Consider the following 26,367-nt stretch of genomic DNA (forward strand, 5'->3'; position numbering starts at 1 on the left):
ACCATTGGTTCTAATTATATGAGGGATCCTATGGTATATAATTAAGGAGATATTTACATCATTTGCTACGGTGATTTAAAAAAAAAAAATTATTAACGGTTACATTTACAACGGTAACAAAAAAAATATAACCAAAATTTCCTATAAATACCTCACCTCCTATCTTCCTCAAAAAGAAACATTTCTCATTTTCTAAAAAAATAATAATAAAATATTTGATGAACAGTAACTGACTGGTGACCCTGACCCAACGGGTGGAAGCAAAGATCCAGTGGTAGTGAATAGTTTCCTGCCCTGGTGACCGTGACCTGGTGACCCAACGGGTGAACTTGCTCTTACGGAGAAAGACTTCTAGGAGCTTTCTCACATTAGGCCAGCATGATGGGGCACCATAAGCCCAATTCCATATTGTCATGGCCCTACAGTTCATATTTGTGTTTTGTATCTCAGTCTCATAGTGGATATGACTCATATGAGTCATTACGGATCAACCCATTAGGTTTGAAGCAAATAACTTCGGATTTAATGTTGACGTGTCTTTATAACTATCATCGCTCCGACTCTCTTAGAACCTCTTTAGTTGTCTTTAGAAACAATGCTGATATCTTGGAGTAATATTATCATATCCGGAAAGCGATTAAATTGTGCCGGTACAATAGCCCCACTCCCGCCGGCGGGCTCATATGTAGGATTGGGTGTAGTGATCAATTATGCCTTGTATTGTTCCAGTGTACTTCAAGGACAAAGTATACATGGACTTTCTACATATGACTATTAAATGACATCATAATGTTGATCGACCAGACAAAAACTCTCTTTTCCATCAACCAAGTTCTTCAGTCCCAATTGCTGGCAATTCCCAAACTAAGAAAGGTGCCATTAATCATCAACGGTATCAATGATACTAAAGTGGCGCAATTCAAAAGCCTCCGTAGGTAATTTCTCAGCCATATCTATATATACCAAAACGTTACTGGTCCTTTAACACTCAAACTCAAAGTCCTCCAAACTCATCTTGATTCTTGAACTAAAATCACACTGTCGTCTTTAATCACTGAATTAAACCCTCAATCAACTACTCAAGATGTCAGCGCCTCCCACACAAAATCAAAGAGACCCTGAGTCTGCTTCACAGCCGACGTCGAGCACAACGCCAAACATGCAGAACAAGAGCACCGTCGTCTTTGGCGCAGAACTGGGATTATCCCCGGCTGCTTCACGATTGACTCAAAATCCATCCCCCATGGAATCACCATTCCAACCACAACAAAGCCTGCCACATCTCAATTCTCCTGCGCCAACTTCTCAATTTTCGACAATTTCACAAACAGGGAACCCAGAATATATTGCCCAACAATCATGTGCGTGCACTGGCCCGCGTGACTACTAATGAGAAACTCTCAGAATATATAAAGGGATTCTACTGCGGCTCGCTCGATGGACCCAGGCTCAAAACGCTAGAAAGGATGTTACTAGTTACTACACCTGCCAGAGCTTTCAAATTCCACCCATTCTACTTTTCAGTGGGTATTACCTTTCCGTTCTTTGATTTTCAGCGAGAATATTTATCCTTCTACAATTAAGCACCATGCCAGTGGACTCCAGAGAGCTATAGGCTTGTTCTAGCCTTCGAGAGATTGGAACAATTGGTACAATATTGGCATGGGACTTAATGAATTCAGAGCCTTATTTCGTGTAACTCGTCAAACCACTCTCCGACAATACTTGTCCTTTCATGCTACTGGAAAATGGACTCTTCACCCGTTCGTGGAGGCCGTTAAATCGGACAGAGATTGGAGCCTTGATGTAGTTATCATGTCTGGCAGATGGGAGGACCCAAACGACCAGTTCCCAGTTTCAATCGATTGGAGACATGAGCAAAATGAAGACGCCCTAAACAAAGTGGGTGTGGTTTGCGTCCATTTTGATTAACGCGTTTTATTCTATTCCAGAGAAGTTTCGAGCTCTTTTTTTTTTTTTTTTTTTTTTTTTTTTTTTTTTTTAGTCGAAGAAAATAAAATTTGTATTAGATGTGTCCAAAGATACACCACAATACAAGAGGTACAAACGACCCCAGCGAAAAGAGGCATATAGCCCCAGCAAATAAGGCACACAGGCCCAGCAAAATAGAAATAAAGCTTCTAATAGGCTTGGCCCAAATACAATTTGTAAGCCCAACCATAAAAATGAAAAACCCTAATACAAATGCTAGCAGCCACCAAGGGAAAAACAGCTCCATCCCAAGACTACCCCCGCCGCCACCATGTCCAAGCTTGAACAGTATCAGCCACCAAAGCACCGTCTTGCTTCCTTCAACACCGGTTGGGACACAACACACAGGGCTCAAGAATGCCCAAGTAACACCAAGTAACCTAGCAGAGTGTGATTGCGGAAATCGATCCACTCGCTGTTTGGGAGCGAAAATACACCAACGGGCGTAAGTTCGTTTAAGGGTGGTGGAGAACGAAGCAAAACCAGTAGCACTAGCAACAAATGCCATCCAAAGAGGACATGGACAGTTTCGAAGGTAGACCTGGACTAGAGAAGTAGAAAATCGGTGACAACAACAAAAAACATGAAAACCTACAAACAACAAAATTATAACCAACAATAACAACCCAGGCAGAGATTGCAGCAAACTCGGCAACGGGAGCCCATGCCCAGACATCTGGGATACAACACCGGCAACCGACTGCCTCCCAGGATCGCCACGCCGCCGTGCCGGAGCCAAGCGTCGTCGCACCACCGCCTCCCTTCCCAGGCCACCCCAGAACCCAAACCGGATCTCAAAAGGAGCCCGGCCCTCACCATCCACAGCTCGGTCAGAAGAAAGAGATCGCAACCTCCACACCGATCTCCAACGCCGACAAGCCGCAGTCCCGTTCTGTACGTCGCCTACCCTCATCCCCGATCCAGGAAGGACAGATCGGAAGCGATCTGTCCACGCCGTGCATGACTCGTCTCCCACTTGCCAAGGAAACACGCTGCAGACCCATATCAACATCCTCTCCCGGGCCGGAACGCTACGGCGGGAGGGCCGGTGGCGTTCGGCCGGGAGAGATCGCACGAATCGACTGTTTTCCTCTCTCTCTCTTCGCGCGCGTGGGGCGCGTTCTAACTTACACACTAGCTCTCAATACTCTTACATGGGGAAACTTATCAGAGTTTAAGTTGCATTCTAAGTTTCGAGCTCTAGAATGGGTTATTAACCCTCTTCATGACAAAGCATAGAAGTTGAGTGATTCCCTTTCAGGATATAGGGAATAATCCAATTGTTGCCAGTAGCAATGAATTAAAGGATATTTATGATGAATATACGGTGTCTCTGGGGAAGAAGAAGTCCAAGGCGAAGAAAGCCGAAGGCAATGCAGGCATCACGTACGTCTGAGCGGGTTAGGGAGAAACATCGATCCAAAGAGAAACGCTGAAGCTCAAACCTCGGGTCAAGCAGCTAAGAAATCAAAAGACGATCCCGGACATAACTCTGCTAGCCGGAGAACCAAACACGGGTACTTATCTCAACTCTGCAGCAATATCTTTTGTCTCTTGGGCACAACATGAAACAGGCGATTTTAGTTTTGACCACCTCCCAGCATATTTCTCACATCAACATTTCTCCTTGCAGGAACTCGATGTCAAAGCATAACTTCTTGAGCAGGGAAATCCCCATAGAAATTATGGAAATTCACTCGCTTAATACAAAGAGTTTCTTAAAACACTAATTAAAAAAAAAACGAAGTGCAGGAAAAATCAGTTTTAAAAACATCTTATCAGGAAGAGCAAACTAAAGCCAATGCAGTAGGGGTCAATACAGTAAAGAGAAATAAAACGTTACAGCAGACATCGGCAACTCAGATAAAAGGGATAGAGAATACATCGTACATAGCCAACTGAGTAAAAGAATTCCGTCTCCGATGAATGATGATGTAGCCGGGGTGCAACGTTACTTTTTCCCAAGAACCTTTGTAGAAACAAACCGAGTTTAATCAAGTGAAAGAGTTGGATTCCTGCAAAACCCAAAAAGGGAAATTTATATGTTTCTTGTGGGTATTGCAATTTGCAAGTATGTGTGTCAAACGAGGCAGCCCAAGGCTTTTCCCGATTTCACTCGATATGCTTCAGATTGGACAATGTAAGATAAAAGAAACAAAGGGAAAGTAAATATCTTGAAGATCACTCCAAAGAAGAAAATAAATGCATCTTGATAAAGATTTACCCTAATCTTTCTCCTACACTATCTAGAACTAGCAAGGTATGGGGTTATATACATAAATATCCTTAAGGCATTATATACGGCATAACCCTCGAGTCCTTTCTCCCTAACTCTTTAGTTCTTCAAGCATGACATCAATTATGGAGAGACACTACTATCGTAGCGATATTCTGGCACATGAGATTGCACCCATGTATATGAACTTGTCTCACCTTCGAAGCAACGAGGACGTCGATGTGCTTCCAATCCTATTTAGGTTGTACAAGTCAATCGAAAGCGCGCTAATTTCAGACGATGCTGATGCTGGAGTTATTCATGATGAAATAACAACTGAACTCGAAGCTAAGAAACTCATAAGAGTACCCCGTGCAGATACCAATTTGTGTTCAATGCTGGTGATTGAGGTACTCAACGACATGAATGTCCCCGAAGATGAGCAGGAAACAATTCTTGGAAAAGTGTTTCAGGCGTGCCCCAGAGATCATCATGAGCTTCCTGTTATTGTTATGGTGGATATATATGTGGTGACTTTGCAACGCCGGCGCAGAATGAGCCGTATCCCTGCAACTAGATTTCGTTGATGGAGCTATGTAGTCTGAATTCAACAAGCTAGCTAGGTCATGTGAGGTTGACGGATCAAATGATATCTACACACATATATGCTTAAAGAAAACTACCGGTTCCTTCGTAATTTTCTTGGAATTCTTCCTCCAATTAATTTTTGTAACAAACAAATTTAATTATCTTGATGAATTTTTTTTTTTTTGGTGGGATAAGAACTCTTCATGATGCCAATGCTAATTTATTCTGGTACTATTTGTGATCGTTAACATTAAGGTCGATTTATACAAGCTGCTAGTAGATTGACAGGATGCATGTTTAATTTTTTCGAGGACCTTCGGATATTCCCTCATGGCTCATAGTGCTGATTATTTTTGAAGAAATTAATAACATTGGGACCTCATCATCAAATATTTTTGAAGAAATTAATAACGTGCATATTAAGAATACTTTGAAATCCTACAAAAACAAACAAAAAATTGTTTAAGTAAATTCAAATTGTGTCTTGCCCAAACTCTAAGTTACTTGACCTAGTGGTAATAGGGTTTTAATTAGAGATAATCTCGGAGAATATCTTAGAGATATTCATTCATTGTATGATTACCTTTCCTTGTATGATTACATTTCCTTGTATGATTCAGATTCTATGCATTGTAATCCTCTATATAAAGAGGCCCCTATTATCAATGAAAACACACAGCAATTCTCTCTCAAATATTGTTTCCCTAAAACACGTTATCAGCACGAAGCCCTAACCCTGAAACCCTAAAATCGTAGCCTTCAAATCCTAGCAACCACCGCAGCATATATTGAAGTCCTCAATCTCAGGAGTCCAGAACCGGCGGCGCCACCCCTAGAACCGGCTGAAAAACGCCAGAACCGGCCTCAAGAAGATAACGAGAGTCCCCTGACCGGTTCACACTCTTCCAGTCTGCCTTCTACAATGAATTTCTACCACTAGAGGCGCCCAAAACCCAGAAGCTAGGAACCGGTGAAATTACGGCCATTTTCCGGCGACTTTTCCGAGCACTTTTCTAGCGATTTTTTCCGACCAAATTTTCCGGCGACCTATTTCAAGGTAGTTTTTTCTAAAAGTTCCCATTTTTTTAGAGTTTTTTTTAGGGGCCGTGACCACTTACCCAATTTCTGCTTAAAAATTGCCCACTTACTCCACTAAGAGTTTTTTAACCCCATTTACCCAATCTAACATCTATTGATAGTTTTGACCTTATTTTAATTATTAATTTACACTCATCTCTCTCTCTCTCTCTCTCTCTCTCTCACACACACACACACATTCGCCTCCTCACCCAGACCACCGTCTCCTCACCCAGACCACCGCCGTCTCTTCACCGACGACACCTTGATCTCCCTCGACGTGCGTGAGTTCCTCGGAGACTCCGCCAGTGGCGGCAAATCCTGCGGCCGTAGCTCGTCCATCTCCAAATCCATGTCCAACGACGAGTCGCCGGACGCTCTCTGCTTGTGCAGGAACCTCCCTATCAGCTTCGACGACGGATCCTCCTCCTCCTCCTCCTCCTCAGTCTTCACCGCCGTCTTCTTCTGCCGAGCAAACTCAAATTCCCCGCCGGAGCAGACATTGCTCCCGTCGTCCTTCCAGAAATCGATACTGGACTCCCGCCAAATCCCGGCGCCGAGTTTCGCGGGGTCGGCTTCTGTAGTGGTGGAGGAAGCGCCGCCCTCGTCGATCTTGACGATGACCTCGCGGCGGTCAGAGGAATCGACGACGCTCATTGCGTGCTGTTCGTTGTGGTGATCCAGTAGAATGGGGAGCTTATCGTGGCTGCTGTGGTCTGCTTCGGCAGAGATGTGTTTACTGGAGCCAAGAGATTTGAAGGATTTCTTGAGTGAGAAATCCATCCCAGGCTGACAGCTATAGCAACTCCGGCGAATAAAAAATTCATTGTTATTCTATAATATTATAATATAAAAGCGTAACGTCAGGGAAGTAGCTGGTGTTTGGAATCTGAGATATGATAAAAGAAGAAGGTCTGGTTTGAATGTTTTTAATTTAAAGGGAATTAGGTTGACGCGTGTACAGTGGTGTCTGCGGAATTGAACATATAAATTGATCAATTGTGTCTGTAGTGTATTCATTTTGGTTTTAGGAGTTTATGCAATTCACTTGAGGGAAATAATATGATTATTGGGGGAAATAATATGATTATTGGGAGGCAATAATATGATTATTGGGGGGCAATAATATGAGTATTGGGGGGCAATAATATGCATATAAATTGATCAATTGTGCATGTAGTGTATTCATTTTGGTTTTAGGAGTTTATACAATTCACTGGAGGGTAATAATATGATTACTGGGGGGAATAATATGGTTACTGGGTATTATTAGGGGACAGTAAATTTAGACGCCGGAATCCGGTCACCAGTCCGGTAGCCGGAGTCGGGTCACCAGTCGCCGGAGTCCACCACCGAAGTCAAGCAAGGTCTCCAATGACTTATTTCTCTAAGTGACAAAAAAGGAGAGGGCAAAATTGTCCCAAAAATAAATAAAAATGAATTAAAAAATACTTAATTGGGTATTAGAGAAATAATCTCTTAGAGTGTTTGGGTAAGTGGGCAATCTCTTAGAGTGTTTGGGTAAGTGGGAAATTTTAAAGCTAAAATTAGGTAAATGATCATTTCCCTTTTTTTTTTAATTCATTTTCTCTTCTTTTTCGGGGACTTGCAACCTCCCTTCTTCTAACCCCCATTCTTCATCATAGGGGAGACCAAATTAAGCCGAACTGTGGGGGTTTGTGCTCACTCCAAGCTTGGAGCTTGTAGAGTCCTCTAAACTTAGAGTTTGTTGAGATAAAACGATCGACCACAAACATTATTGTTTCGATCTAATCCAACTCCTCTTGGAAAAGAATTTCTTGGAAGCGACTACGCTCGAAAATTCCTAATTTCTTGGAAGCGACTACGCTCAGAAATTTTTATTGTTTTCGTGATAGCCTTTTTCGCTCCTAAACTAACCCTAATCTTTTGTTGTTTTTCAAGATGAGTAACCTGAACAAGTTGAGCTTCGCTCCACTAGAGACAACAGGCGCAGGATACCACAAGTGGGTCCGTGATGTGCGCCAGCATCTTAAGGCTGATGGGATCCTAAGTATGATCCAAGAGCCAAGTCAGAATGTGCTTACTCCTCAACAAGCTACCGCTTTTGTAGCGAATAGAGCTACGAGAGAGGCCAATGAAGCTAAAGCCATAATTCTCATGACAAGGCACATGAATGACGCACTCCAGAATGAGTACCTCAATGAGGAAGACCCCAGAAAACTATGGGTAGAACTCGAGCAGCGTTTTGGCAACGTTCGTGACTCCTTGCTTCCTAATTTAGAAGTGAGATGGCATAGCCTCCACTTTTGTGATTTCAAGTCTGTACTTGACTACAATTCGGAAGCACTTCGTATCAAGTCTTTGATGGAATTCTGTGGGCAGAAAATCACTGATACGATGTTGATCGAGAAGACTCTCTTTACCTTCCCCGTCTCTGCATTGATGATAGCCAAGAACTATCGGATTGATGTTAATGCTGGACGCATCACAAGATTTCATGAGTTTATTGGTGCCATGAACGTAGCTGAAAAGCACGACAACATACTTGTGAAGAACTATAACTCTAGACCCGTGGGAGAAAAGCCAATTCCGGAGTCTAATTATAGTCGTGCCCCTATGGGAGGGCGCCAGGAGCGAAACCCTAAGGAAAGGGATTATTCTGGAAGTTCTGGTCCATATTCTCGCCCCAAAGAGGAAGGAAACCGCCAAGATAGGCGTGCACGGAACCGTAGAGGTCAACGTGTGAAGAGAGAGAGAGGCAGAGCCTCCGGCTATGGTGATGGCGCCACCAAGGATCATAGCCGTCCCTAACGCGCTCTAGGCGCGCCTCGAACAAGGGAGCTGACCATGATGATGCTTGTCTTCGGTGTGGAGCGTCCGGACATTGGGCTAAAGCATGTAATGCACCCCAAAATGTTGCTAACGCGTACAAGACATATCGTCAAGCAAGGGAAGCAAATTACATGGATCAAGAAGATCAAGATGACGATCTCGCTCTAAGTGTTGAAGACTTCAAAGGCCAAGATCCAAAGACTGGCGATTTTGATTAAGTCTTTTTATTTTCCAAGAGATGTAATAGGCAATTGCCATATATTTTTGTAGTAGATGCCAATGGTTTAGTTTTTCTTCACATAGGCTCATCCAAAATGAGTATGATGTCTAGGAAGGTTTTAAGATAAGTGGTACTTAAGCGAGCTTTGCTCCACCGACATCTCTCTACTCACCTGGTCATATTTATTTTAGAGTTACCGAAAGAAGTCAAACGACTACCTTTGTTTTGCATTAGCTAGCATTTGGATTAGATTCTCCTAATGGTTAAGAGACAATGATGTAGGCTTATGAATAAAATTTCGAGTTCTTTTCATTATGACTCCATTTTGATTCTGAGCATATTACTTTGTGACTACGATGGCTGGGCCATCAGTATTAATTCAAGGACATAGAATAGCCCAAGTTCCCCTGCCAAATGACACCTTGATTACTGTCACAGAAACTCTCTACGCTCCTAAGGCAAATCGCACCTATGAATAGCCAACGGATTCCATGCGAAATCGCATGTAGAGAACTGAGATGAGTTCCTTTGTAATACCTCTAATGATTGCGAACAAAGACGCATCTTAGAGAAGTTTATGTGTGTCTCTAGTGGACTCTATGTCACTATTCGAGCTATTAAATCCAATAAAAGTTATGAGAGAAGATCTCTTGGATTTAGACACATAATGGCTTTGTCATGAAAGGATAGGTCATCCTAGTCATGATGATCCGTTTACTAAAGACTTCACACGGACATCTATTTTCTCGAGCGAAACGAAGCATGAATCAAAAGTTGATTCTTGGACTAAGTGTGACCGCCGCCGCCTTCCACCACCAGCCTAGAGCTGTCATAGTCCTTATCAATGACGCCATGGATAGCGTACATCATGGTGATGATGCCCCAGGTAATGTTGCAATTACCAACTTTGCTTCAAATAGCGTTTCAGACACTCAGGCCCAACCAAAATCCTCATTGGTTGCTTCTAAAGCCTCTCGCTCGTTTTACAAAGCCGTTCCTTAGGGAAATTAGGACTGAGACCGTCCTATGCAAAAGATATGAAAATACTCATTTTGTTCTTACATAGAACCTATGGGGATTCTATGGACTGATTCAACCAACTTGCGGACGTTTAAATATCTCATGATGTTGGTTGACACGTAAACACGCTGGTCACATGTTGTGCCATTGTCTACTTGTAATGATGCTTATGCTACACTCCTAGCACATATCAAATGACAACGGGCTCACTCCCCGAATCATCCTATTCAGTCAATTGAATTTGACTATGCTAGAGAGTTTACATCGAAGACTTTCGATGGTTATTGCAATGGGACTGATGTTGGACATCATATTCCCATGTACACACCCAAATGGTCTCGCGGAAACGACTACGATGGTCGTCAGGATTTGGTAATACGCACCAACCTCCTTATATCCGCTTGGGGTGATGCAATATCGCATGCAACTATGCTAATTCGTCTACTACCCACCGCCACTCAATCTACCTCTGTGTTACAGCTAGTGACTGGGTACAAGTATCGTACTTACGCATATTTGAGTGTACCATTTATGTGTCAATTGCGCCGCCACATCGCACTATGACAGGTCCTTACAGACGAATGGGCAACTACATTGGCTTTGAGACTCCGACAATCGTCCGCCACTTAATGCCCTTGCAAGGCAATCTCATTACTGCTAGATTTGCGGGTTGTCACTTTGATAAGACAGTCTTCCCGTCGTTAGGGGGAGATAAGAACACGGATGTTCAGCAGGAACGACAGGAATTGTCTGTGGGTTAGAGAGGACATCCCTACGAGAGGACGTAGCGCCACCCTACATGGAGGTAGGCATGGCGCCAACGCCAAAGAGAGTGGCACTCTGGCGTTATAGGCCATGGCCCCAGCTAGGATGCGTGGGAGGTCTGTGGGTTCGAAGGATATTTTGGCACAACCCAATCCTTTGATCATCAAGACTCAAAATCCGTCTCATGAGTATCTTCCGGATTATGGTTATTGTTGGGGGACGCCTCAACATCAGAACCTATTCCTGAGAATATAGAGCTCTATGAAAATTACACTAGAGTACATGAGACGTGGGATAGAAACTCCATCATAATTGATGATGTAGTTGCGCATTTCGTTGTGCATGAGTTTGTTGAGTCAGATGATATCGAACCACGCTCCATTGATGAATGAATACCAACGTAGAGAAATCTGGCGTAAATGGAAAGATGCGATCCAGGTTAAGTTGGATTCTCTAACGAAGAAGAAGGTTTTTGAGCCAGTGATGTCAACACCTCCTAACATAAAATCTATTGACTAATGGGTCTTCGTTAGAAAGCGTGATGAGAAAAATAGATGGCAATCTCGCCTTATAGCGCAAGGCTTCTCACAAAATGCCCTGGAATCGACTACGATGAGACATATTCTCTCGTAATGGATGTCATTGCACTCCACTACCCTGTTAGTTTGGTAGTTTCCGAATAACTGAACATGCAGCTTACAAATGTGGTCACTACGTACCTCTATGGGGATCTAGATACGAAATATACATGAAGGTTCATGGTGAACTTCATTTACCTAAGTCAAGTGGCTCTAGACCACGGAGCGCGTTTGCAATAAGATTGAAACGCTCACTAAAGTGACTACTTGATTGGGAAGAGATATGCCCGCACGTTTCCATAACAAGTTTCGGATTCTATCGCGGTTCATGTTGGATATGATCTTCATTGGAAGCCCTTATAGAGTTAAGGGAAACCGCTGAACACTTGAAATCCGAGTTTGAGATGAAGGATTTTGGGAGAACACGATTATGTCTCAGTTTAGAACTTGAGCATCGTGTTGATGATAAATGCTTAGGCATTTTGACAAGGTCAAGCCTTCTAGCACCTCCATGATCGTCTACAGTCTTGATCCTGAAAAGGATCTTCTTCGTCCAAAGGATGATGATGAAGATGTGTTAGAGGCAGAAGTGCCTTACTTGAGTACAATAGGCGCATTATTGTACTTTGCTCAATGCACAAGACCGGACATCTCATTTGCAGTAAACTTGTTAGCTAAGGTATAGCTCTGCGCCAACGCGACGCCATTTGATTGGTGTAAAAGATATCTTTCGGTACTTGAGATGTACGATTGATATTGGCTTGTTCTATCCCTACAGAGAGACGATGGATTCGAATCCATCACACACCAGGAACGCCGCCAACACTGGCCTGTGTCCTCTATCCCCATCCCAAAATGACATGTGTTTTGGAAGGTTTTGTTGATGTTAGGTATCTCTCTGATCCACACAAAAGTCTTCCCAAACTGCTGAAGTGTTCACCCTGGGTAAAGACCGTGATATCTTCGAGGTCTACAGAATAGACCCTAGTCGCTATATCTTCGAACAATGCAGAGATTATTGCTCTTCACGAAGAGGTTCGTGAATGTATATGGATTGGATCCATAATTACGCATGTTCGAACAATTATGGTTTGAAGTCTACCACATATGAGCCTACGAGCATTTAGGATAATGCTGCTTATCAAGTGAAGCAAGGCTACATCAAAAGCGACAACACCAAGGATAATCTGCAACAACAGACTCTCCTCAAGATCAAATTGAATTAGGTTCAATTTGAGGATAGTGCTGGCGGCAGGCTTGCTCACTAAGTCATTGCCTAAATTCCACTTTCGAGAAACATGTTGGTAGCATCATTTGCGGAAGTTATCCGAAATCCCATGACCGTAGTCATCAGGGGGAGATGCAGACATCAGGGGGAGATGTCTACATGTATGGTCTCCAAACGTGAAGGGTGTGTTGTGCTCTTTTTCCCCTTCGACCAAGGTTATTTTTGTCCCACAAGGTTTTTGTTACTCGGCAAGGTTTTTAATGAGGCAATGAGAGGAGCACCACGTTTGGGCGATACAAGGGGGAGTGTTTAAGTAAATCCAAATTGTGTCTGGCCCAAACTCTAGGTTACTTGACCTAGTGGTAATAGGGTTTTAATTAGAGATAATCTCGGGGAATATATTAGAGATATTCATTCATTGTATGATTACCTTTCCTTGTATGATTCAGATTCTATGCATTGTAATCCTCTATATAAAGAGGCCTCTATTATCAATTAGAACACACAGCAATTCTCTCTCAAAAATCGTTTCCCTAAAACAAAAATACATATATATATATATATATATATATATATATATATATATATATATATTGTTACATTATAGTGCTAAAATATCTTTTCAACCCTGAAATTTTTTTTCGAATCAAGGCAGAAGCCAATATATTGATCACAAACCAGAATGACGTCCTGCTACCAATTAGGGGTAAGCAAGAAGTTGTGCTAGTACCCACAGTGGTACGTAAAAACTAGGGCACTAATTTGACATTAAATACATCGAAATAACATGAATCTTCCTTCGGTACTACTCCAGAAGATTCGCTTGAAGCACAACAAAATGCATAGCTCTCTAACAAAAAGAGAATTATTGAAAATAGACTAGCTATTAACCTAGTACTCCCAAAACAAAAGGAGTTAAAGCTAAATATAAGCCCAAAGCCCAAAGAACGGCTGAAACCCTAGACCCGACACACTTGGTCCAACCCAGACCCTTCTCCTCCTTGTGCAAAGCAGCCACACCCCGGCCACCGCTACCGCCACAATCAGCTGCAGGCAAACCCGCCACATGCAACTCACTGCAAGTCGATCAACGCCACCATGACTCAAGGACACCAAGAAGACTTGCGAAGCCACATCGAAAAAAACCCGACCCCAAAACAGATTCGAAGTCCCGGCCAAACTTGACGTCGCCATCACCCCGCTTGGAGAAGATCTGGATTATGATCCAGTCACCCCTGCACAACCTACTCATGCCTTGAATCAGTGTTCATGGCTGCCCCGTCGTAGAGCAATCTGGGAAAACCACGCCAAACCAAACCTGTCAAATCCACGGGCACAACAATCCAAAGGACCAAGTACTATATTCCGTTGTCGATGAAGTGACGTCGGATCGCCACCAGACGAGAACGAGGTTGTAGAAGTCGGCGGCTTCTTTAGGGTTTCTCTAGAGAGAGAGAAAACTCCAATTTGTGATTTTGTCAAGGGAAAAAAATTATTTAATCCTTCTTTCTATAGAAAGCACTAATTAAGGAAAAGTACAGTGGTGGAATTTCGGAAATTATAATCTCGTGTTACCAATAATTTCTGACGGGTAGAAATCATTATTTCAGTTGGAATTGAAATCCTTCTCCAACTCGGTTTAGGTCCACTTATCTGGAGTGTGTGTGTGTGTATATATAATATATATAAACCACCCTCATTCAATTATCTACCTTATTATTGCTAAGCTCAAGCATGTTAGTCGAAAACTACTATATCAGTCGTGTACGACAAACTAGGCAACCCTTGATCAACAATATTCAGTCCCAACTTCCACAAGACGCAGTTCTACCCATCAAATTCAAACGCTACAACTTATCAATAAGCGGTTGGGACTCAGAAGATAATGATGTCCCAATGATAGTTATTCCAAATCCAAAAGTTTTAAGAGCTCAAGAAACCATTACAGAGGTCTCTCGTGCCGAGCTATTGTCTGATAGGAGTGCATCCACTGTGCTCATGTATGAGGTTCTTTCGCGGATGGATGTCCCAGAAGATGAGCGACCAGTCATCATAGAAAAAATATTTCTGGTGCTCGAATCGGCCAATACCATGCTGCCTATCTGTGTGGACATCAAACGTGTTACTTGCCGACTTCAATATATGAGGGATCGATCCGATCGGATGATTCCGAGGGTTACAAATGAATCCATGGATACATATGAGGTCAGGCCTATTCCAGCAGCTAAATCATTCATTAAAGATTTGGAGAGAGTGAGCCTTGATGATTCGGAAGATGTAAAAGAGTCGTGTGTTATTTGTATGGAGTGTTTTGAGGGTGGCGTTCAAGCTGTTCGCCTGCCTTGTTCACACATTTTCCATGAAAATTGCAGTGTCCAGTGGCTAATGACCAGTCACTTGTGTCCTTTGTGCCGATACCCAATGCCTTGTGAAGAAGATTTGCTTGGACATTGATATTTTTGTATAGGTTATAAATCGTTGTTATCTTCCATCAAAGAATACTGCAGATCAAAATCAATTTATATCCATTGATCGCTGGTTTGCTCTTACTTCCTAGCTTTCCTGTAAATTTAGTATTCTTCTGTTTGTTATATATTAGATTAAATACTTGTTACTCCCTGTACTTTTCTCCATAAAACAGTTTAATCCAAAAATTTTAAATTAAACAGATGGGTAATTATCACAAATGGTACCTGAACTTATTCTCTATCTTATCGATGTCTATACTTCAATTTTGATTACAACCAGTACCTGAACTTTTCGATTTATTTCAAATAGTACCTATCACTAACTTTCGTTAATGTTCCGTTAAAAACTGACATGTGCCAAACATGTGACTCATTTTTCAAGGATAAATTTGTAAAATTACCATCTTCTTTTTTGTAATATCATTTATTTTCACTTATATTGTGGCTATAAAAAATGAGACTATTAAAAGGAAAAACTTTCAACTTCAATTAAAAATATGAATGACAGGAAAAAAAAAAGAATTACGAAAGTTTTGATAAAAGGTTTTAAATGTTTTATAGTTTATCCAATTTTTTTTTTTTTTTATAGTTTTATTTGAAATGTTTTGTCTGTATCTATAAAACAAATTAATTTTTGTTGAGATCTTGTTTTTAAATTTTATTTTCATCTGAAGCCGGCAGAGGATCTGAGTCTTTCTCAATCGACGATAACAAATCGAGGACTTGCGGGGTGAGGCGGACATGAAGCTGAACAACGATGCCGGCGAGTAGGAACTCCTCGAAAATAGAGGGGTATTGGCAGACAAACTCGACAGGGCGCGTGGAAATCGATCATGAGGGAGTGTCGGGTTTTGGTGAGGATGGAAATGGGGAGGGATTTGGAAGGCTCTGATTTGATGAGGTTCTTGATGTTGATGATTGGCCAGAGCTCTCTCTCTCTTCCTCTCTCTCTCTCTCTCGACCAGGTGGTCGAGGACGTGGTCGCGAACCCAGTTTATGCTGGCATCCATGAAGGTTCTGTGGCTGACGTCGTGGTGGTGCTGGTGGGGTTTTAGGACGGAGCGGAAGGTGAAGTGAAAGAGAGATATTGGTTCCTGATCTTCGGTAACGACAATCGAAACTTTGAGCGATTTTGATTCGAGTAAAGAAACAAAATTTAACCCAAAATTGGGGGAATTGAACTTACTGATGAGATGGATATGAAGAAGGCCTCTTCTTGGTATTGATCTTTTTCTAGAGATTCTGATAGAATCACTATGATTTCATGGAGTCTAGGGATTGTTTTTAGGAGGGGAGAAAGAGAGTGAGAGCTGAGAGAGAGAAGCAGCAAAAAAGAAAAAGAAAAAAAAAGAGAACAATAAAAAAATAATAAAAATAAAAAGTGAGGGAGTAACAAGTATTTAATCCTTATATATTCTACTTATTTTACTAGCCAAGTAGCCATAAGGAGTACTAGTACTCTTTTTTTTTTTTTTCATGAGGGATGTAATTCAACTTAAAATCTACTGTTCCGATCAAAAGTATCTTTCCATTCCCAGATTTCCCCTAATGTTTCTCTATCCCTAATGTTTCATTGATGCTAGTGTGTGTGTGTGTGTGTTGTAACCAATGTGTGTCAACAAGCGAACACTTGTTTTGGACTTTTCCAAAATTGATGTGATTTGAATCGAATTTGCAATTAGGCAAATATTGTTAAAGGAAAAGCACATTATATGTCTTCGTCAAAGTAACTGACGAAGAGGGAATCAAGGAATTGCAATCACATCACAATCAGCATTTACTATCATTATTGTAATTGATGTTAATTGATGTTTCCATTGTAATTCTATCCCTATATAAAGGGACTATGAAATGAAATGAGTAGACCAATTCCAATTTACTTTTACACGTGATCAGCACGCTCAGAGCCAATAGCCAAGAAAAAAAAAACCCTAGTTTTCTAGTTTCTTTCTTCTTCCCGTTGAAAAAAGAAAAAACCCTAGCTTTGAAAAAAAAAAAAAAAAACTTTTTCTTTTCTGCCGCCAGCAACACACAGGCCTCACCCCGCGCCGCCTTCGATCCAGCCATCCTCACGCTTAGCAGACCACCAACAGATCTGCAGCCCAGCGCCTAGCAGACCACACGGGCCTCCAGCCCACTGCCCCGCACGCATCGCCCTGCGCTTGCATCCCAGCCCCACGCGCCCTCCAGCAACCCACCCTCCTGCAGCAGCCCAGCACCCTCGCGCACACCGATTCCAGCAGTCCACCGCGAGCAGCGCGATCCCTGCAAGGAGAGCCCCCAGCAGTCCACCGATCCCGCCTAGCCGCGGCCTCACCTCGGCCTACACTGCCTCTCAACGCACTGCAGCCCAGCCCCTACCTAGCCGTACACCGTCGCTGCCCAGTCGCACGACCTGCTGCACGCCCCCGCTGCCCAGTCGCACGACCTACTGCACGCCCCCACTGCCCAGCCGCACGAACTGCTGCACACATCGTTGCAGACACCCATCTGCAATCCAGAAGGAAGGAGAAGAGAGAACCAGAAGGAAGAAAGAAGACGCGAAAAAGAAGAGAGAAAAGAAAAAAACAAAAAACAAAGAAAAGAAGGTAGAAAATAAAGTAGCTAGATCTGAACAGAGCAGTGCTTGAACGCGCCCCACGCGCGAGAGAGAAGAGAAAAGTTTGGTTGGTGAGATCTCTCCCAGCCGAACGCCGCCGGCACTCCCGCCGCTGCGTTTCGGTCCGGGAGAGGATGTTGGTTTGGGACTGCAGCGGGGTTCTTGGGTTGAAGCGTGGTCCACGGCTGGAGAAAGAAGGGCCGATCTCGGTGTGGGGAGATCGATGTCGATCTGTCCTTCCGGGATCGTGGGTGAGGGCAAACGCGGTGCAGCTCTGGGATGCGACTTGCCGGAAGCGAAGCCGAGCGTCACAGCGGCAACTGGGATCTGTGTGGCGGCTGAGATCTCGATCTCAAGGCAGAGATGAGCCTGGCGTTGGCTTCGCTCGTTCTTGGATCTGGTTTCGGTCGTTGCTCGGGTTATTGGGTGGCCGACGATGGGTCGTGGTGGTGAGGCGGCGCAGGGAGGCGGCGCGGCGGTATTTTGCTCCAAGGAGGCGGCCTGGTTCCGGCGGATGGCGTCGGCTGCAGGCTTGGTGGACTGCAGCGTTGGGTCCTCGGGGGAGATGGTGGGTGGGCCGAGTTTTTGCTTTTGGGCCTTGCTGGTGGTCTTTCATTTCTAGTTGCTTTATTTCCTGTTGGTTGTTTATGGTTGTTGCTTTGTTGAAAATAAGTCTCTACAGTAGTTGTGTAGGGATAGTCGGGCTTGGTGTCTGTTTTTGCACTCTATGTGCCTTGTCTGCTCTGGGTAGGCGGCGAGTTCCTTGCATTAGCAAATGGTCGCAACTTCCCAATGACAGCAAAATGTCTGCTCTAGGCAAACGGCGAGTTCCTTGCGTGGTCAAATGGTCGTTGCCGCCTAGTGGTAGGGTGAAACTTAGTGTCACTGGATGTTTTGTCCAGTGGCAACATGATGGGAAAGCTGGTCATATGGATATTATGCTTAGCTGTAATCGAGTTGCAGATCTAGTTATCTTTCCGTTGTGTCACCGCTGTGTGACCTATGTCAAAGCAAATAGAGTCGCCATCCGAGCGCTCTTTGCTAGTTGGTGCTTAGTTGAATACAGTTATTCAGTAGAGACTCATGATAGTATTTCAGGATATTCTCTAGATGCGCATTGTAATAAGGGGTTTTGGTTCTTTGTCCCCCCCTTGTATTCGACAGTTTCTTTAATGAAGGCTTGAGGGCAGCCGCACCACCCTTTATTCAAAAAAAAAAAAAAAAAAAAAAAAAAGAATGTAGAAAAAAAAAAGAGAAGGGACCTGGCCCAGAAAGAAAAAAAAAGAGAAGGCCCAAAGAACAGACCCGGCCCAGAAAAAAGAAAAAAAAAAAAAAAAATAAAAAACAAGGCCCACTGCTGAAAAGAAAGAGGAAACGGTCCAGTTTTTCTCAACCCAAAAAAACAATACGCACGCCTGCATCAACTCGCGCGTGTGCTAGGATTGTTTTGTTTCTCGAAACCAAGTATGTTTTATTTTATTTTATTTTTATTTTTTTAGCTGCCTTGTTTATATTCCATTTTTCATATATCTTATTATATGTGTTATATATATTCATGGAACCTAAAGCATGTGAATTTTATGTTTACTATTTTTAACATGCCTTATATTTTATTTTTTACGTTTTTATCATGAAATTTTGAGCATGTTTTATTTTATTTACCTTGATATAATTATTCCTAAGCATGCCTTTATATTATGCTATTGTTTATATTTTATTTTTACGCATGATATATTATTGCTATTATTATATGTAGCATATATTTTGTGGTATATTTGTGAAATTTGAGCATGCCATGTAATTTTTTTTTTTTGAGTAAGTAATTTAGTTTTATATATGCTATGTTTTATTCTTTATTACGTGCTATGATTATTACTTATTTAGAATGCAATACAAAAATTGTGTTTTGCCATGATAATGAAAATTCATGCGCATTATAAATACATACTTACAGTGATAAAACATTTTCACATAGCATCGGAAAAAAAAAATGTGACCATTACGAATCTTGGTCTTGAAATCTAATTCATATTTTTAGAAAATAATTCACGTGGATGTCTTTATGACTGCGTAATTTATTTCTTCTCTCTTGTTTATGTAGATGACTGATCCAACTCAACCTGAATTTGACATTTTGGACTCAAAAGGACTTGAGTACCACCGTTGGGTTTCCGATGTAGAAACTGCCTTTGTGGCAAAAGACTACACTGCCACCATTACCGACCCCAAAGACGATGTACCGTCTAATAAGGTGAAAGCAAGAGCCTTAATGTTTCTCAGGCGACATATTGATCCTAGCCTACGCTGGAAGTACCTTCAGTTGAAGACACCCAAAGAACTGTGGGATGCCCTTAAGGGACGTTTTGGGAACATTCATGACACTTTGCTCCCAGAACTGACCGTTCAGTGGAATGAAATCCGCTAATTTGACTACAAAATGGTCAATGACTTCAACAAAGACATGTTGTGCCTAAAGGCACGTCTCAATTTCTGTGGAAGAGAACTCATAGAAAATGATAGGATCGAAAAGACTCTTTCCACCTTTCCTACTTCAGCACTTATACTAGCGAACCAGTATCGGCTGGAGTATGACAACAAAAGAATCACAACTTTCAATAAGCTGATCAACCTACTGCAAGTGGCTGAGAGGCATAATGAGGTTCTTTTGAACAACAATGCCAGGCCTGTTGGGACAAAGAAAATTTCAGAGGCTAATTATGGCAAAGTGAAAGGTGGAAAGAACCCCAATGTAGAGGGGGTTGGACGTGCTGATCCCTACCCACGTGGCAACAATGCACCACGTGGCAAGGGACGTGGGGGTCGTGGTATGGGCCGTGGAGGCCCTCCCAATGTATGGCGCAGAGATGGTGGTGCTGGCCCTAGTGGTCATGGAAACAAGGTGCAAAGGGCACCTAAGAACCCTTCAGTCAAACAAGAAGGAGTTGGCAATGAACCATGCTATAGGTGTGGAGTCATTGGGTATTGGTACAAGAATTGCCAACCAAGCAACAGAGTAGCAACCAATTACAAGAGGTATAGGGAGTCTAAAGAACAAGAGGCTCACTATATGGAAGAAGGAGGCCATGATCCAGACATCAACCTCACAATTGCAGACTTTAATGGCAACGAGGAACTTGCTTAGTTAATGGATGCACTAGATTTTGACTGATCTACTTTATTTATTTGATTTTCCAAAGACAGTTGTGAAGGCATAATGCCTCATTTTTAATTAGACTATTGCTTGGTCTTAAAGTTTATTTAAATAATGGTTTGATGAATTAGATTTATGAACAAGACCTTGATTTGATTATTGTTGGCTTATTAATAAATATGAGATTTTATTCTGAAGCATTGAATTTATTCGATTTTATTTACCACACATATTTACATGGTTCGAAATAGCACTATAAAGATGTAAAGCAATACATCTAGAGAAAAATTATAAGAATGAAAAGATTATCATTCTACCTAAAATAGAAATACTCTAAAGAATATGAGATATATTTTCGAGTTAATTAATAATACCTCCCATTTATTTGTAGGAATGAATCGAGGAGAACTTGAGTGTTTAGTTGATAGTGGGACTACCCACACCATATTAAGGAATATGCAATTATTCATTGAATTAATAGCCTGTAATTCCTCTGTGACTACGATGATTGGATCATCACAAGTAATAAAAGGGCGAGGAATTGCTAAAATTTTGCTGCCTAACGGCACAACATTTAAAGTCACAAATGCTATGTATGCACCAAGAGCTAATCGAACCTTGTTAAGTTTCAAAGATATTCGTGCCAACGGTTATCATGTAGAAACACGTGTGAGAATGGAACTGAATACCTTTATATTACCTATAATGAATGTGGAAGGAAACTCATTTTAGAGAAAGGGCTAAATACTGGTTACTACCCTGTGGTTTAGGTCCAAAATCAATTCAATCCATGGACTTCTAATTTCATCAAAAACACCCATTTTCTTTCAATTTTGATCTAATAGGTCCAATTCATTAATATTATGTTATGAGTGCAAGTTATAGTTGGATTATTTGTTGAAAAACTATTTATTTGATAGATTTCTGATAGTGGGACTCACTCCAAAATTGACTATGCAGGCCACCTCAACACCACATCATAAAACATAGGTCATATATGAGCCACGTCAACAAGTTAAATGACTCAATTGTCGGAAGACTAACAAATTGGACCTATTAGATCAAAATTGAAAGTGCAGGGGTGTTCTTGATGAAATTAGAAGTTTAGGGACTGAATTGATTTTAGACCCAAACTACAGGGTAGTAGTTAGTATTTAGCCCTTAGAGAAACTTATGAGTCAATCTAGTGGACTGTATCTCACTAGGATTCGGATCATTGAAACCCCTACCGGTCGTGACATGATGATCTGTATTTTAAAGAACTCACAAGGACATCCCTTCTTTCGAGTGAAAAATAACATGGGACAAAAATCCACCACACTGCAAGGTGTCGGTCCTAGTACTGCTCAAATGCAGCCATTGCCTTCTGAAGTACCAGAAGCACTACCTCCCTCCCATTATGCCTCATTGACTATTTCAAACGCACATCACTCGTTTTGCAAAGCCTGCTCTTTAGCAAAAACAGGATCAAGACATTCCTATGCTAAAGATACAAAACAAAATATTCCATTCTTACTAAGGATACAAGGATATCTATAGACCTATCCATCCAGAATGCGGACCATTCAAATACTTTATTGTGGATGCTTCGACACGCTGGTCACATGTCGCTTTATTGTCCACAAGAAATGCTGCATTTGCAAAACTCGTGGCATAGATTATACGTTTAAGGGCTCACCACCCTGATCACCATATCAAGTCTATAAGGCTTGATAACGCTGGAGAGTTTACATCAAAAGCATTTGATGATTATTACATGTCTATTGGGATCGATGTAGAGCATCATGTACCCCATGTGCATACACAAAATGGTCTCACAGAAGCCACCATCAAAAGGCTACATATGGTGGCTAGGGCACTGGTTATGCACACTAACCTGCCTATATCTGCATGAGGTTATGCAATATTGCATGCAGCTTTACTTATTCGTTTCAGACCCACTGCTAGCCAACCATTTTCTGTGTACCAGTTGGTAACTGGATATGAGCCTGACATTTCATACTTACGCATATTTGGTTGCGCAGTATATGTGCCTATTGCGCCCCCACAGCGCACCAAAATGGGTCATCAGAGACGATTAAGTACTTATGTTGGATACGAATCTCCAACAATTATCCGCTACTTGGAACCCTTGACAGGTGATCTCTTTACCGCTAGATTTGAGGATTGTCACTTTGATGAAGCAGTCTTCCTGTCGTTAGGGGGAGATAGGAAAAAGGATTTTCTAAAAGAACGACAGGAATTGTCGTGGTTTGTCCCCACTTTGTCTCATTTTGATCCCCGCACTTCTCAATGTGAAAGTGAAGTGAAAAGAATAATCGATCTTCAAAACGTAGCAGATTCGATGCCTGATGCGTTTACTGATATCTCAAAAGTGACGAGATCACATATACCAGCTGCAAATGTGCCTGCAAGGTTAGAATTCCCCAACAAGGGGCACGGTGCAGCAGATAAAGGCACTGCAACCACACTTAGTGGAGGTGTGGTTGAGGCCGTGGCTCCCCAAAGGAAGAGGGGGAGGCCACTTGGTTTGATTGACACTTACCCAAGGAAGAAGAGGGCGAGTAAGGCACAAACCAATCCATTAATCATCAATGTAGAGAATCTCTCTCATGAGATTGTCTCTAACTATAGTTATGTCCATGAATCAATACTGGAGGACGCTCCGATGTTTGAAATGATTCCAGAGAACAAAGAAATCTCAATGGATTATGAGAGTGCGAACGAGTTGATAGAAAGATCTTCCATACACATTGATGATGTATTTGCATACACTGTTGCTCAAGAAATCATAGAGCACAATGATATCGAACCACTCTCTATTGCAGAATGTCAACAAAGAGCAGATTGGCCTAAATGGAAAGAAGCAATCCAGGCAGAATTAGATTCTCTGGCAAAGAGACAGATATTTGGTCCGGTAGTGCTAACCCCACCAAGTGTAAAGCTTGTAGGACATAAAAAGGTCTTTGTCAGAAAGCGTAATGAGAAGAATGAAGTCCTGAGGTACAAGGCTCGCCTTGTGGCCCAAGGTTTCTCACAACGCCCTGGAATTGACTACGAGGAGACATACTCTCCCGTAATGGACGTTATAACGTTCCGCTACTTAGTTAGCTTGGTAGTTTCCGAAGGACTGGAAATGCAGCTCATGGATGTGGTTACTACATATCTCTATGGGGATCTAGATTCAGAGATATATATAAAAGTGTCTGATGGCCTTACATTACCCAAATCAAGTGACTCTAAACCACGGAGTGCGTTTGCAATTAGGTTGAAACGCTCACTTTACTGATTGAAACAATCTGGGCGGATGTGGTATACCCGTCTAAGTGACTACTTGATTGGGAAGAGATATAAGAACGATGAATTATGTCCCTGTGTATTCATAAAGAAAACAAGTTCCAGATTTGCAATTGTAGCTGTATATGTCAATGATATGAACATAATAGGTACTCTTGATGAAATAAGAGAAACTGCGACCTACTTGAAATCTGAATTTGAGATGAAGGATCTTGGGAAAACTCGATTCTGTCTAGGCCATGAATAAGAACACCGAGTTTGTGGAATACTAATCCACCAGTCTGCGTATGTCCAAAAGATGCTCAGGCGATTTAACATGGACAAAGCGCATCCTGCTAGCACTCCCATGATCGATCGAAGTTTGGATGCAAAGAAAGATCCATTTCGTCCAAAGGAATATGACGAAGAGGTGTTGGGAGCTGAAATTCCCTATCTAAGTGCAATAGGGCATTATTGTACTTAGCCCAATGTACTCGACCAGACATTGTATTCTCAGTGAACTTGTTAGCTAGATTTAGCCCAGCGTCAACGCAGCGTCATTGGAATGGTATCAAGAACATTTTTCGATACCTAAAAGGAGCCATTGACTTGGGACTATTCTTTCCCTACAGACGGACCGCAGATGGAACTGTAATCCCTAAAGGAAATGTTGATGGCGAAAGCGCCACTCACTACACCAAAACCCCAAATGATGTTTTGGTTGGTTTTACTGATGCTGGGTACCTCTCTGACCCACATAAAGGTCGTTCCCAAACTGGTTATGTATTTACCATTGGGAACACGGCGATATCTTGGAGATCAGCCAAGCAAACCCTTGTGGCTACCTCCTCAAACCACTCAGAGATCATTGCTCTACAGAAGGCAGTTCGTGAGTGTATATGTCTATATGGTTAAGAGCTATCATTACACATATTCGAGAGGCTAGTGGTTTGAGTTCTACCACTGAAGAGCCTACTTGCATTTATGAAGATAATGCAGCTTGCATCGAACAAATGAAACTAGGTTATATCAAGGGTGATAATACAAAACACATATCGCCAAAGTCTTTCTATAATCAGTAACAACAGGCTCTCCTCAAGATTCAAGTGAATCAAGTAAGGTATGAGGAGAATGTGGCAGATTTGTTCACCAAATCATTGCCTAAGGCCACATTTGAGAAACATGTGAAAAACATAGGAATGCGAAGACTTTCCAAGTTCCCTTAATTAATGTAAGGATCAGGGGGAGGTGTAGACGTCAGGGGGAGTCTAACACACGTGTCATCCTCAAATGTAAAAGGTGCGTTGTGCTCTTTTCCTTCGACCAAGGTGTATTTTTTGTCCCACAGGGTTTTTATTGTTACTTGGCAAGGTTTTTAGTGAGGCAACAACTCATGCACCATTTCATCTTTGACTTGGCACAAGGGGGAGTGTTAAAGGAAAAACACATTATGTTCCTTCGTCAAAGTAACTTACGAAGAGGGAATCAAGGAATCGCAATCACATCACAATCAGCATTTACTATCATTATTGTAATTGATGTTAATTGATGTTTCCATTGTAATTGTATCCCTATATAAAGGGACTATGAAATGAAATTAGTAGACCAATTCCAATTCCAATTTACTTTTACAAATATACGTTTCTTTTTTCTTTTTTTTTTCTTTTTTCTTTTTATATATCAAAAGGGGGTGTCAATCCATTAAATGTAAAGTAAGGAACATTAATTACAAAATGACTCACCCGAATAGCCGGGTTGCGACAATATTGAGCCATGAATGAAAAACCTAAAGCAGAACCCTAGACTAATCAAACGTAATGTAACCTTAAAAATAAGGCTCCAAGACCACAGGAACCTGACACTACCAGGGAAGCCTCCGAACGCAGTCAAGATTCTTCCCCAATTTTATTCATGAACCCAGAGGGCTCAATGAAAAAAATAAAAAAGCCAGATATAGGGTAAATCAGTCTTTTTATCTTCATTTTATGACTCACGTGGTAAAGTTAACAGCTCCGTGACGAAAATTACCGCGGGTATGACGGAGAAATGAAAAATTGAGTCTGGGTATTACTTTGATAACTTTGTAAGTTCGGGTATCATATTGTCAATCACCCAAGTCTCCAGAACATCCGACAATTCAGATAAAAGGGATAGAGAAAACATCATACATTGCCAACTGAGGAAAAGAATTACCGTCTCCAACGAATGATGATTAGCTAGAGTGCAACGTTACTTTATCCCACGAACCTTTGTAAAGAACAAACCCTGTTTTAATTAAGTAAAAACAGTTAGATTCCTGCAAAATCAAAAATATGTTTGTTCTTGTATCCACAAGATTGCAAGTATGTGTGTCAAACGAGGTAGCTTTTCATGGAC

The 26,367-nt window shown here is 41.9% G+C and overlaps 1 protein-coding gene across 1 annotated transcript; it reads left to right on the forward strand.

Moving 5' to 3' along the window:
* The first annotated feature begins 14,231 nt into the window (after positions 1-14,231).
* LOC133715484 (RING-H2 finger protein ATL1-like) lies at positions 14,232-14,951 on the forward strand. The gene has a single exon (XM_062142024.1). It carries the CDS (start codon positions 14,232-14,234, stop codon positions 14,949-14,951), a length of 720 nt encoding a protein of 239 aa, XP_061998008.1.
* Positions 14,952-26,367: the final 11,416 nt, after the last annotated feature.

Source organism: Rosa rugosa, chromosome 1, assembly GCF_958449725.1.
Source record: "Rosa rugosa chromosome 1, drRosRugo1.1, whole genome shotgun sequence".
NCBI classification, from domain to species: Eukaryota; Viridiplantae; Streptophyta; class Magnoliopsida; order Rosales; family Rosaceae; genus Rosa; species Rosa rugosa.